The sequence below is a fragment of the Zalophus californianus genome, chromosome 2 (genome assembly GCF_009762305.2).
Source record: "Zalophus californianus isolate mZalCal1 chromosome 2, mZalCal1.pri.v2, whole genome shotgun sequence".
Lineage (NCBI taxonomy): Eukaryota > Metazoa > Chordata > Mammalia > Carnivora > Otariidae > Zalophus > Zalophus californianus.
In genome coordinates, this window is record NC_045596.1 from 107,132,662 (window position 1) to 107,147,551 (window position 14,890).

Sequence of the window (14,890 nt, forward strand, 5' to 3'; positions counted from 1 at the left end):
TGGTTCTTAAAGGCATTTCTATAATTACTCAATTCCTTTATCTTGTAATTATAAGTTTCAGAATAATAACACCAATATTATTTCTAATGATATAACTACTAAAAGCAGTTTATGGTTTTTTACATTTTCTTTTATCCTTAGGATTTATCTCACTAGGGATATACAGTCTAATTACTCTGTTTAATGTCACTTGAAATAATTTATTTGTGTAGTTAAGCCATCAGCTTCCTACACAATTAAGTTCATTTGTTTAATTTTACTTTTGATTTTTAGGTTTTTTAAAAATTTTGATTTAATTTAAAAGATAATTATATGAACATTTATATAGTTTTAAACTCAAGCCTATATATCTATAAGACAAGGTTCATTCAAAGAAGTCTAGCCTTCATCCTTTACTCCTTTCTCTCTCCTCATAGAGAACCATTTTAATTATTGTTTTGGTCACCTCTCTTATTTTTAAGAAGAGAATGTGTACATATGTATATGAACGTAGTGTATGTATAGCATGCTTGTATATATATGTGTACATACACACACACACACACGAACACTTTCCCCTCTTAAAGGGCAGAATACTATACATACTGTATAGAATCTACAGATGGCTGGGGGGGTTGTTAACAAATTCATAACACTGAGTATTCTGATCAATTAACTTGACCTCTATTTACTTAGGCCTTCTTTAATCTTCCTGCTATCATAGTTCTCATGTAGAAGTCTCACACATTGTTAGATTTATTCCTGAGCATCTGATGTTTTTTGATGCATTGTAAATTTTACTAAAGTTTTGTTTTGAAGTATTTGTTGCAGATATGTGGAAATACAATTGATTTTTGTATATTTGCCTATTATCTATTAATTATTTTGGACTTACTACATATATAGTCATGTTGTCTGTGAAGAATGATTGTTTTCTTCCTTCCTTTCTAGTTTGTATACCTTTTATTTCATTTTCTTGCCACAGTGCACTGATAAAGACTTCTGATACAAATATTAATAGAAGTGGTAATAATGAACTTCTTTGTTATCTTCCCCATTTTCAAAGGAAAATTACTAACATTTTTTTTGCCATTAAAAATAATGTTTGCTTTAGAATAGATACCTTGACAAAATTAAAGAAATTCTATTCCTCGTTTGCTAAGAGTTATTTTGAAATATAAGTGGATATCAAATTTTATCAAATGCCAATTTTCTGTATCTATTGAGGAGATCTTATCATTTTTCTCTTTTAAAAAAGTTAATGTGATAAATTATATTAACTTATTTTCTAATGTTTTAATAATTTTACATTCCTGGGATAAGGCCAAATTGGTAATAATTATTTTTGTTAGTTCTTTAATGCTCTTAGTAGATGCTTTTTATAATTCATCTAATTTTTTTAGTTGTGGTAGAGGTTTCAATTACCTAGCTCACCATTAAACTGGAAGCAGAAATTCTCTTCTCTTAAATTCATTCTAAATACATTTTTATTGCAGCATTCTACCAAAACTGCTCTTATCATGGTTAAAAAAGACCATCAAAGGGTGCCAAACTAAAAGGTCCATTCTCTGTCTTCACTCTACTCAACCACTCAGTAGCATTTTATAAAACAATGGTTAAGAGCATACTGTCTTTACTGGTCATTTTGTTAGCTATGTGATTCTGAACAAGTTCCTTAACCTCCCTCAGCCTCAGTTTCTTTATCTGTAAAATGTAAATGAATAGTGCTATCCACTTTGTAGTGTTGTTGTCAAGATTAATTAAGTGCATGTAAGTTGTTTAGAACAACAAACATGTGCTAGTAAGTAAATATCACCTATTATTATTGCTTATACTCCTTCTGAAAAATAAATTTTTTTTTAACCATTCTATCATGATTCTTACTTCTCTGGATATTCCTTCTCAGTCTCTTGCAGTGGAATTTTCATCTCTCCAGACTTTAACTTTTGGAACTCAGTCCTTAGGTTTAATTTATCTAGACTTCCTTTCTACATGTTCTCATCCCATGACTTAAAAAATCACGTGTATGTTAATGACTCCCACATTTATAGCTCCTGCTGCAATCTCTTCCCTGAACTCCAAACTTACAGACTCAGCTGACTAGCTGATACCCTAATTTACATGTTTTCTAGGCAGCTCATATTTAACATGGCTCAAACTTTTTTTTAATGATCTCCAACCCTTTAAAATCTAATCCAAGTTACATTTTATATATCTATTATACAATACTTGCCTACCTTCTCCCTTCTACCCTTGCCCCTCTACAGTCTATTCTTCAAACTGCAATCAAACTGATTTGTTGAACATTTAAGCCTGATCATATCACTTTGCTCAAAGCCTTCCACAGCATCCCATTGCATTCAGCCTAAAAGCTCAAGTACTTTCTGGGCAGCGGTCAGCAAACCTTTTCTCCAAGGGCCACAGAGCAAATACTTTAGGCTTTGCAAATCAATCAGATTCTGCTGCCCAACCACAAAACATTATTATGCTATGCCTATATGCAAAGAGTATTAAGATTCTAAACTGCTATGTCCAACAAAAGTCATTATATTTTGTGGAATATGCATAAAATTTACAAAAATACACAGTATGAGTTTTGGTTTATAATGCTTAATATTTTTCACAGCAGTTCAATAATATTTGCTTAATAAAAACATAAGATTTTTACAAGATTATGGCAAGGACCATTAAATGTTAAATAATTTATTCTGTAAAATGTATCAAACAATTAATAGTGGACTTACTTTAGATTACTGATTCTAATTTCTGCACTTTCAGTAAGTTTCTTTGTTTCTTCTTTCCACCTATTGGCTGCCTTCTGTTGAGTCACTAAGAGATGCCTCAGTTCAACAGTGGAATTTCGATTACTATCTTCCAGCTCTCTCAGTTGAACTTCAAATCCATGTTCCCTTATTGAAAATTCATGTTCCATTGTACTGATCTAAGGAATAAAATGAACACAGTATCTTCTTTTTCTTTTGTTATTATAGGAGATATACTGATCAATGATAATACACAAAAGAAATCATTCATTGTGTTGTTTGAGGCACAGAAATGTTTGGATGAGAAATCTATATAAAAATTAAGTTTATGTCTTCATCACAAATGAAGGCTTATCCTAGATTAATTATATATTTATATGTAATTATATATATATAAATTTACAGTACAATATAAATTTAGTGAAACAAGAATTATGATGGACTACGATTTTTTTGCAACACTTTCTTCAACACCTTAACTGCCAGTAGGAAAAAAGTAAACTATCTAATATAAACTGCTCTTATTATCTACTTTAACTTCTGTTGCCAGAATCCATGGAAAATATTCATGCTGTCAGTAACTGAGAGTTTTTTCCTCAAGCCATTAAAAAAATTACAGAGCTTCTACAACCTCCCCAAGTGCACCACCCTCTTGGCACCTTGATGTATTCAACAACTCAAAATCTCAAGTCACTTCATACTAAATTTCAAATTGTCTTTCAAAGGGTTTTGTAAAGAAAATCATATACAAGAAGTCCTTTACCACTTCAGTTATGATATACTTTTTTTTTTTCAGGAAAAAAAGACTAATGATTTTCAGAATCTCATATGGAAATATCTTCCATTATTTCTAGGTAATTTATGTCATTATAGTAAAACTACCCTAATGCAGAATAAACATACAAGTAAGTGCTCTTTGGATACTCTAGAAGCTTTCTTGACTGGGGATCAGGGAGAAAATGAAGCCCTAATGCTCTCTGGCATTCAATGTATGTAATGAATTGCCTTCTCTTGCATGCATCTAGAATGAAACTACCTATTACTATCCTGGAGGCAATTGAGAAAATCGTCACTAGAACAAGTTCTTTGGTGTACTCTAGGGCCATCTTTATCTTACTAAAGAAATATTATAAAGAATATCTTGTGGTATTTTAAAGTAGTGTGCTTTAAAAATCATCACAGCTGGTATAGCTTCTAATAATTCATTAAATACGGCGACTTTCAAAATCAAAAAAGAATGAATCAGGGACTCAACTTTCTCAACACCAAGGAAAACCCAACAAGAGCAAAATCCATGGTTTGTGGGGTAAACTGCAAACACACTGTTCTTACTACTTCTGCTTAAATGCAATGTGTTTCCTAAATTGCTTAAATTTTCTTTCTCAAATAGTACACAAGTAGAAATTTAAGACTTTCTAAATGCTGGCCCTAAATACTGGGAAAACCACCATGGATTTATTAATTCTGTACTGTACTAAAGCCTCCTGACGCTCTCTGACTCCTGCTACTTTACTAATTTTTGTATTATTGGATTCTGTAAATTTAGATTTGAATATATTCCTTCTCCTTCTCTGCCTCAATCTCAACTTTGTCTGGAGAACCCATGGTTATGTTAGGTGGAATTGTGTGCTTCTGTCTTTGTCTTGCTCACATATATATTAAAAACTGATATATGCATCTATATAGTTTTAGACGTCAGCCTGCCTAGTTAGCTCCCCATTTCCTCTTGGAAAATCTATTTGTACTTTTGACAAGCCTTGTTCTGAGGTCCTTCATGGTAACCTGGTCTCTGCCTACTTCTACAAGCTTGTGTTATATCACTATTACCTACTCTTTCTTTGTTTCTGTCACAATGCCGTCTCATTCTTGGCTCATTTTCACATGTTGTTCCCTGTGCCTGGAATAATCTTACCCCTCTTGTCTTAGTTATTTGTATTCAACTTTTAAAACTTAGCTCAGTTATTGCTTCTATCTAGAAAAAATCACTTCCCTCTGTTATAAGATCCTACAGGGCCCTAAGTTTTTCCTAAAGTGCATTTATTAGTTTGTAAATGTATGTTTAAAGTTTGCCCATTTCCATGCAAACATTATGTTTTTAAGGAGGGGGCTGGGTCAGAGGGATCATGTCTTCATTATATCGTCAGCACCCGAAACATAGTAAAGTCATCAAAACACTGTGTAGACAGAGTGAATGATGGCTTTTTGGTATCAAAATTTAGTCTTTAAACACACCCCGGGATCCTTTAGCTGATAAAATTCCAGTTGTTAAACTGGACAGGCCGGCAGTGATGTTGGAAGACTCTGGGCTACAACCAGGTCTCCTATAACAAAAATCCAACTGATGATTAAATTCAGTATATTGGTAGGAAGAAAGGATTTATGGTCTCCCTCCCTTTTTCCTTTGTGTTCTTCCTCTGCAGAGAACCACTCACACAAATAGAGTGGAATGCTAAAACTATCCATTTCCTAATTTTATGTACTTATGAGGAGAATTTAGAAACAAAGAAATGGAGAGCCCTGGCAGAAAGAACAGAGAAGTTAGAAAAGGGGAAAGCTAGGGCTGAAAGGAATGCAGTGGCCTTAAGATCAAACGAAAGTTTCATATAATAAGTTGTAAGGTTCTCAGCCAACTGACCTCTCAATATCCAACTGTCTTGATCTTTTTGGCTCCTTTCAGTTTGTCTAGGGAAGATCACACTCTTTTTCAAGGGGAAGAAAAGCAGCGAAGTGTAGCACTAGGTTCCTATGTTGGCAAAGAAGGAATCAGCTACAAAGCAGCAGTTATCTGACAGTGATTCTCCTTTATAAAATAGAATTTATAGCTATCTAGTTAGTTAAGAGGTTCTGCCCTTTATTTACCAATAATTCTTAAGCTAGATGCAGACTTGACAAAAAGGGAGCAGTTTTGGTGGGACACGTGGGATAGATAAGCTTTCAGTCATTCTTTTGTTCTCTAAAATATCAATTACTATCCTGAACTGTTAAAGATAGATAAAATGTAGTACCAGGTAAGGGAAAGTCATTGATTCGTCTCTTCCCCATTATAAAAACCAAAACCCCAGAACAGATGTATATTGTAAAATAATGGAAAATAAAAAAATTAAAAATATAAGGTCTCTGTAATCTACAACTCAGAGATAACCACGTCTACTTCTACATAATTGTTTTTATTTATGAATTTTAGAATTTAGTGTATATAGAATTGCAATATATATATAAATATATATTCAGATGTTTTTATTATTTTTAAACCTAGAATACAGCAATATAAAAACATTATAAATTATTTGGAAAAAATTTTTAATAATGACTCAAAGTATTGTATAGTTGTACCATTTCATTGTTCCTTTATTTCTAGAGGTTGTCTCTAATTTGTTATTATGAATAAGGCTGCAATGAATTTTTTAAATTATGAAATATTCTAATTATTTTCTTATGAACAAATTTTAGACTCTGTACCATTTTAAATGCTCAGGTGCACATTCACTCACACTGGTAACCATGCAGTTAATCAACAGTGAGTTTAAACTTTAAATATTGTTCATTAGCAATTGTTTCCTTAGTTTGTGAATTCTGCTCATGTCTCATACATGTTTTTCTTATAGGTTACAAATATTCTTCTTTAATATTTTTCAAAGCTCCTTATATGGTTTTTGTCTTTTGTTATATTTACTAAAATTATTTCCCCCAGTTATTTCTTTTCTAAACACTTAAAGAATGGTTCTAAATATTTAAAAACTTTATATATTTAAATCTATTAATATATTTATTTGCAGAAATATTTTAGAAATATATATTTATATATATAAATATATGTTTATATATTTATATATATATATAAGAAATATATTTCTTCCTTTTTTTTTGGTTTTGTTTTGTTAGGAAAGTTCTTTTTCATCTATCAGTTATACATTTGCCTACATTTCCTACTAATGTTTTATAGTTTCACTAGTAGCTTTAATTATTAATCCATATGAAATTTATAATATGAAATTTAAAATATGAGGAAGATATAACATTTTTTCACCAAAGTACACGGACTTATTTTATTATGGAAATGTTTTAGTATGAGAACTTTCAAGCATACACAAAACAGAATATTACAACGAATCCCTATATGCCTATCACCCAGCTTCCATAAGCATCAAACTCAAAACTATTGTTTTATCTACAATCCTACTGACCTTCCTTTGCCAAAATTTATCTTTTGCTTACAATGCACTACATGTCTTAGGGGTACAACTCAAGTTTTACAAATATCCTGACATACCAGAGTCACCACCCTGATTTAGATGCCCCCCCAGAGGCTCCCTCATATGCCCTTCTAATCATTACTTACCCTTCGAAAATGTAACTGCTATTCTGATCTCACCGTCATAGGTAATTATGCCTATTCTTCACTTTTATATAATGAAATTAATAGACTATGAGCTTTTTTATGTCTGGCTTCTTTGTTCAACATTAGGTCTGTGAGACATCCATTATTACTTATAGACATAGTTCATTCTTTTTTATTCCTGCTATCTATTTCATGATTTGAGTACACCACCATTTATTTATGTAATCTCATGTGGATGGACATTTGCGTTATTTTCAATTTTTGACAAGATTAAAACTTCTATGAATATTCTTATATGTGTGTTTTCATGAACATAAGCACTCATATCTGTGGGTATGAAGCCAGCATTATTTGGCATTGTAGATATGCATGTCCAACTTTAAAAGACACCGCTAAGTGGTAGTTATATCAACTTACATTCGCAAAGTATTATATGGAAGTTCCAGTTGCTTTACATCTATCTTTGTCAACACTTGATGCTCTTAGTTTTTTTTGAACTTTAGCCATTCTGGTAAGTATGCAGTGGTACTTCATTGTAATTTTAATTATATTTTGTTGATAAATAATGCAGTTGAACATTTTTTCATATATTCTCTTTTGTGAAGTGCATATTTCAGTTTTTTGCCCATTTTTGGAAATAGGGTGCTTGTTTTTTCCTTATTAATTGTGGTTTTTATCATTATTAATTGGTAACAGTTTTTATATTCTAAATCTTAGTCCTTTTTTGTTTGTATTATATATATAAATGCATATTTATATATTATATTATTGTATTATAAATGTATTATATTACACATGTATTATCTATATTTTATGTATTACAAATACTTCTTGTATTATAAATACCTTCTTTCACTTTCACTCTCTTAATGGTATCTTTTTTTTTTTTGACAATTTAGATTGTGATTTTTAATAGGCAAAACTGGCAAACCAGAGTCAGCATTGTACTGTGGTATCTTTTGATGACTCAATAATATTAATTTAATGAAATCCAATTAATCTTTATGTTATGATTATTGCATTTGTGTTCTCATTTTTTGCCCAAGATCACGAAGATTTTCTCTATGAAGCTCCATTGTTTTATATGTTGCATTTAGGTCTACAAGGCAGCTCAAATTAATTTAAATGTATGGTATGATATAGGGGTCAAGGTTTATTTTTAAAATATGGACCCAATTGATCTAGCATCATTTATTATAAAGATAATTCTTTCCATATTGAACTACAGTGGTGCTTTTGTTATAAATGAAGTGATTATGAAAAATGGGTTTGTTCCTGGACTCTGTTTTGTTCTATTGATCAAGCTAATTATTATTATACTGATAGCACACTGTCTTAATTACTATAGCTTTATAAAAAGTCTTGAATCCCCACAGACTAAAGCATAAAGTAGAAACTTCTCTGTATGATATAAGGCTCTCTTTTCAGAGTTCAAGCTTTTATAAATAGTGTTTGATGCTTGCAGTAGGAGGCATTCAATAAATGTGCTGATATGAATTAGACTGGAATGTGACTTCTTATGAGTATAGAGCAACAAAAAACAAAGTGAAACATGAATACTGCCACCTCATATCCTTTCTATGAAACTGGAAGATATAGGTCTTTATCATAAAGAGTTAATGACAACTTTTATAAAAGTTGCATGGAATGGGGTAAGGCAAGGAACATGGTGAAGATGATATCAGTGCTTCTTGAAACTCTCAAACAGGTTATCTTGTTCCTATTGTCAAAGCATGTTAAACATTAGCATGAGGAAGGAGTAAAAGAGAGTGACAATAAAGGAGAATTTTTTTTCTAAAGGAGACTTTTGTCCCTTGCCTTCCTCCTAGCATGGAAATTTTAGACTACATATGAGAGGTTCTCAGAGCATACTGATGTAGCATCCTCTATAAAGTTGGTTTTAGAGTTTAATTTTTAAGAAGCTATTATAGAAGAGAGGATGGTAGTCTATAAAGTTATCTAATCTATAGTTTTGCTAGCACTGCTTAAATTGCTTTGGCGGGAATATCAGTGTATTTCATGGTTGCAAAGAATTTTGTGTGTGTGTGGATAGTGAAAGCAATCATTTTCAAGTATGCTTGCCAAATTCTATAATATAAAAAAGACTGGTTAATGCTCTGCATTATGATTTAGTGCTATCTGATGAAAAGGCAAAAAAAAAAAAGGCCTTAAAAATGTTTTACTGGGTCTCTCTAAATGCTTTTTATATTTTGACTTTCACAAATACACATTTAACTCTAACTAGTCTGCAAAATACCTTTAATTTGGCTTTTTTTTGAGCCTCGAGAGCAAGCTTTCTTAAATCTTCAGTCTCTTTCTGTAACTGTTCATTTTCTTGCTGAAGTTTCAGCCTTTGTTCACTGACAAATCCACAGTTCTCTCTCTCAGACTCCAATATGTTTTGAAGTTTCTGAATCATTTCTTGGCAACGGGATATCTCTTCTGAGGAACTGATTAAAAAAAACAAAAGGAACCTTTAAACTTAATGATCTGTAATGAAAGTCAAGAAGTTATGTTTTATAGTATAGACTTTTGTATTCTTTGTTCCGACCCATTACTCTTCACTGTAGATTTAAACTATGTAGTTTCACAATGTTGTATTATCCCAGGCAAATAACAACCAATTTAGCAATCTCATCTAATAAACTGAACTGTTACCACTCACCTAGAAAATCTATGTGAAACTTTTTTTCAAATTTTGCTAAAAGTGAGAATCACTGTGTAACAAAGACTTCAAGGGGATAAACTGAAGCTAATGGTAAGGAAGGTGATGTAGGTAATGATCAAAATTCCTTTATTACTTCAATCAACTCCATAGGAAGACACATTAGCTGTCTATATTACTAAATTACAATAAGACCTTTTCATATTTTCCTCTTATATGACTTATAAATTTTTTTAAAAATAAACTTCCAGTTCTATAAACCTCTTGTTTTATCAGTTTAAATAGGTTATATTTCTTGAACTTTCTCAATAATGGATTATGGGGTGACAAAACCTTCAAATGTATATTGCTTCAATATATTGCTAATTTTTATTCCTATCTTTAAAAATTTCCATTTTTTCAATCCTGCTAATCAAATACTGCGAACATTATCTGGTCAATACGTGTCAGAGGGAATATATAAGGTCTTTTATTTCCATAATACTTTGGCTCTTTTTTCCTATTTCAACTTTGGCTGATAAAGTTCCTAAGGAAATGACAGATCTAGGTAATGATCATCAAATGATAAAAATAGAAAGATGTTAACATCAGAAATAATCACATATTATGTGCCTACAAACTGAAGTCCAAAATGTTACCATTTATAAGGAATTCTTACAAAAAAATGTGAACTGGATCAGGTCAAGCCTCTTGATTTGATTACTAGTTTTTAGGAATTACATGGGACAGAGAAACAAGGTAAATGGCATCACATATATGCATGCAGGCAGAGGAAACTAGAATACAAACAACCTAGGTTTTCAATAAATTGTAAGAAAAAAACAGAGAACTGGGGGGATAACTAGAAATAAATATCCATCTATTCAGCCCCCCATCCATTCATCTGTTAATGGACACTTAGGTTGTTTCCATATCTTGGCTACTGTGAATAATACTGCAATTAATGTAGAGTGTAGATATTTTTTTGAGACAGCGATTTTGTTTCCTTTGATATATACACAGAAATGGATCATATTGCAGTTTTTAAACTTTTTTGAGGAACCTCTGTACAGTTTTTCATAGTGGCTGTACCAATTTACATTCCCACCAATGTACAAGGGTTTCCTTTTCTCCATATCCTCACCAACACTGGTTATCTTTTGTCTTTTTTTTTTTTGGATTTAACAGTTTATTATGATTTATGAATGTCATTTAAAAAACATCAGTCCATTAAGCCATGTAGAAATAAGTATGCAAAAAGCCTGCAAAACAAAACATGCTTTAAACATGGTTAAGTAGAGGAATTATCTGAAATTGTGGATTTTCCAATCACTTCATTGTGCTAATGGCAGCCTAGTAATCCTTAACTTCTGTTGAAGTAAGCCTCCTAAATCTGGCTTTATGGCAGGTTCCAACTTCTATGGTATCTTCTGTCATCTGCCCTTCAAAGCTTTCCTTTAGGGTTAATATGGCCATATGAATGCATCTTCAAATTCCAGGTCTTTGTTATTTTTCTTGAGGAAAGTCTTCTCATTCACATAGTTCTTTCCCATTGCTGAGGCTTTCCAGGCAAAGTGAGCTCCAGATGGATCTGACTGAAATAAATACAGTTGCCCCTCATTCCAACCACAAATTAGTAAAGAAACTCCAAATGCATGAACACCACCTGATTGAGTATATTCTTGCATCACTATACCAGCTGAGCTGCTAGAATGGGTTCTTGGTAAATGAGGTATCACTGAGCTAGTTTTTGAGCTCTGTACACAAGCACTCTGTAATCTGGGCCCATGCCACTATACACCAAGCCTGACTGACTCCACTTTGTGTAGACTTTGCTCATCATACAGAATGGACTTGTTTCTTCTCAGTTGCTAATACCACACTATTTGCAGCTTTAATTCCCACTGGAGGGGCTTCTCCAGCTACAGCAGTGAAAGCATATTCAATCGGGATAAGTTTACATTTGCTGAATGCTGTCAGCCAAAAGCTGTACCTGTGCTCTGCCATCTTTCTCTGGAGTCTATCTTCTTTTTGATAGCCATTCCAACAGGTGTGAGGGGATACGTCAATGTGATTTTGATTTGCATTTTCCTGATGATCAGTGATGAAGAGCACCTTTTGATATACCTGTTGGCCATTTGTATGTCTTCTGAGAAAAGTCTCTTCAGGTCCTTTTCCCATTTCTAAAGCAGTTTATCTGTTTTGCTATTGAATTGTTCAACTTCCTTACATATTTTCGATATTAACTCCTTATCAGATATTGCCTGCAAATATTTTCTCCTATGCTGTAGGTGGTCTTTTCACTCTTGATTTTTCTCTTTGTTATGCAGGAACTTTTTAGTTTGATGTAATTCCACTTGTTTATTTTTGTTTTTGTTAATTGTACTTATAGGGTCAGATCTGAAAATCACTGCGAGGACCAACGTCAAGAAGCTTTCCCCCTGTTTTCTTCTAGTAGTTTTACAGTTTCAGGATTTACATTTCAGTCTTGAATCCATTTTGAGTTGATTTTTGTATATGGTGTGAGATAAGGGTTCAATTTCATTCTTCTGCACATGGACGTCCAGTTTTCCCAATACCACTTATTGAAAAGACTATCCTTTCCCCATTGTGTGTTCTTGGCACTCTTGTCAAAGATCAGCTGGCCATAAATGCATGTATTTATTTCCATTGATCTACATGTCTACTTTTTATGCCTGTACCATACTGCTTTGATTTTTTAAAATAATTTTTCTTTCATTTATTTATTTATTTATTTATTTATTTATTTATTTATTTATTTATTTATGATTTTATTTATTTGTCAGAGAGAGAAACAGCACAAGCAGGGGGAGTGGCAGGCAGGGGGAGAAGCAGGCTCCCCGCTGAGCAAGGAGCCTGATGCTGGACTCAATCCCAGGACACTGGGATCATGACCTGAGCTGAAGGCAGATGCTTAACCGACTGAGCCACCCAGGCATCCCCCATACTGTTTTGATTACTGAAGACTTATAATATTTTTTGAAATCAGGAACTGTGATGCATTCAGCTTGTTCTTCTTAAGATTGCTTTGTCTACTCAAAGTCTTGAGATTCATTATGAATTTTTTTTAAGAATTTATTTATTTGACAGAGAGAGAGAGAGCACAAGCAGGGGGAGTGGAAGAAGGAGAGGGAGAAGCAGGCTCTCTGCTGAGCAGGGAACCAGACACAGGGCTTCTCGATCCCAGGATCCCAGGATCATGACCCCAGCCAAAGGCGATGCTTAACTGACTGAACCACCCAGGCGCCCCCATTATGAATTTTAGGATTGTTTTTTCTATTTTTGTGAAAAATGCCATTGGAAATTTGATAGGAGTTTTATCAAATCTGAAGACTGCTTTGGATAGTATGGACATTCTAACAATATTATTTCATCCAATTCATGAAGATGGTATCTTTACATTTATATGCGACTTTCTCAATTTCTTTCACCAATGATTTTTAGTTTTCAGTGTAAAGTTTTTTCACTTCCCTGGTTAAATTTAGTCTAAGTATTTTATTCATTTTGAAGCTCTTATGAATGGGATTGTTCATTTCTTTTTCAAATAGTTTATTGTTAGTGTATAGAAATGCAACTGATTTTGGTATGTTGATTTTGCATCCTACAGCTTTGCTGAATTTATATATTAGATCTAATGACTTTTTTGGTGGCATCTTCAGGGTTTTTTCAATATATAGGATCATGTTGTCTGTGAACAGAGTCAATTTTACTTCTAATTTGGATGATTTTCTTTTTTTTTCTCTTGTAACTGCTCTTCCATTACTATGTTGAATAGAAGTGGCAAGAGTGGGCACCACGGTCTTGTTCCTGATCTTAAAGGAAAAGATTTTAGCTTTTTTTCACCATTCAGTATGATGTTAGTTGTGGGCTTGTCATATATGGCCTTTAGTAGGTTGAGGTACATTTCTTCTCTAATATGTTATTTTTTTAATCATGAATAGATGTTATATTTTGTGAAATGCTTTTTCTGTATCTATTGAAATGATCATGAGTTTTATCCTTCATTCTTTAATGTGGTATAGCCCATTTACTGATCTGCATACCATCCTTGTCTCCCAGGTATTAATTCTACTTGACAATTATGTATGATCCTTTTAATATGCTATTGAATTTGGTTTGCTAGTACGTTTTTTGGAGTATTTTTGCATCTGTGTTCATCATGGATATTAAGCCTGGTATTCTATTTTCTTTTGCTTTTTTTTATTTTATTATGTGATGTTAATCACCGTACATTACATCATTAGTTTTTGATGTAGTGTTCCATGATTCAATGTTTGCGTATAACACCCAGTGCTCCATTCATTATATGCCCTCTTTAATACCCATCACTAGGCTAACCCATCCCCCCACCCAAGCCTGGTATTTTCTTTTCTGATAGTGTCTTTGTCTTGTTTTGGTATCAGAGTAATGCTGGCCTCATAAAATGAGTTTGGAAATGTTCTCTCTTCAATTTTTTGGAAGAGTTTGAGAAGGACTGGAATTTAAGTCTCCTCTAAATGTTTAGTAGAATTCACCAGTGAAGCCATCTGGTTCTAGACTTTTCCAAAACCCAAGGAGGTTTTTGATTACTGATTCAATCTCCTTACTAGTTTTCAGATTCAGTCTTGGAAGGTCATATGTTTCTAGGAATTTATCCATTTCTTCAAGTTTATCTAATCTGTTGGCATATAATTGTTCACAGTAGTCTCTTATGGTCCCTTGTATTCACGTGGTATCAGCTATAATGTCTCCCCTCTTTTATTTCTGATTTTGAGTCTTTTTTTCTTAGTCTAGCTAAAAGACTGTCAATTTTATCTTTTCAAGGGTGCCCGGGTGGCTCAGTCATTAGGCGTCGGCCTGAGGCTCGGGTCATGGTCCCAGGGTCCTGGGATCAAGCCCCACATCAGGCTCCCTGCTTGGTGGGAAGCCTGCTTCTCTCTCTCCCACTCCCCCTGCTTGTGTTCCCTCTCTTGCTGTGTCTCTGTCAAATAAATAAATAAAATCTTTAAAAACAATTTTATCTTTTCAAAAGACCAAGTCTCAGTTTTATTGATCTTTTCTATTGTTTTGTAAAAATTCTCTATTTCTACTCTTATCTCTGTTATTTCCTTCCTTTTGGGCTTAATATTTTTCTTCTTTTTCTAGTTCTTGAGGTGTATGGTTAGG

At 32.9% G+C, this 14,890-nt stretch overlaps 1 protein-coding gene and 1 pseudogene across 1 annotated transcript in view; both read right to left on the minus strand.

Moving 5' to 3' along the window:
• The window catches only part of SCLT1 (sodium channel and clathrin linker 1), a 184,626-nt gene that overhangs the window by 41,571 nt on the left and 128,165 nt on the right, over window positions 1–14,890 (minus strand). Inside the window, 2 exon segments of the mRNA XM_027600311.2 lie at window positions 2,724–2,920; window positions 9,338–9,530. Coding sequence (XP_027456112.2) covers window positions 2,724–2,920; window positions 9,338–9,530 — 390 coding nt within the window.
• LOC113924471 lies at window positions 11,054–11,731 on the minus strand (annotated as a pseudogene).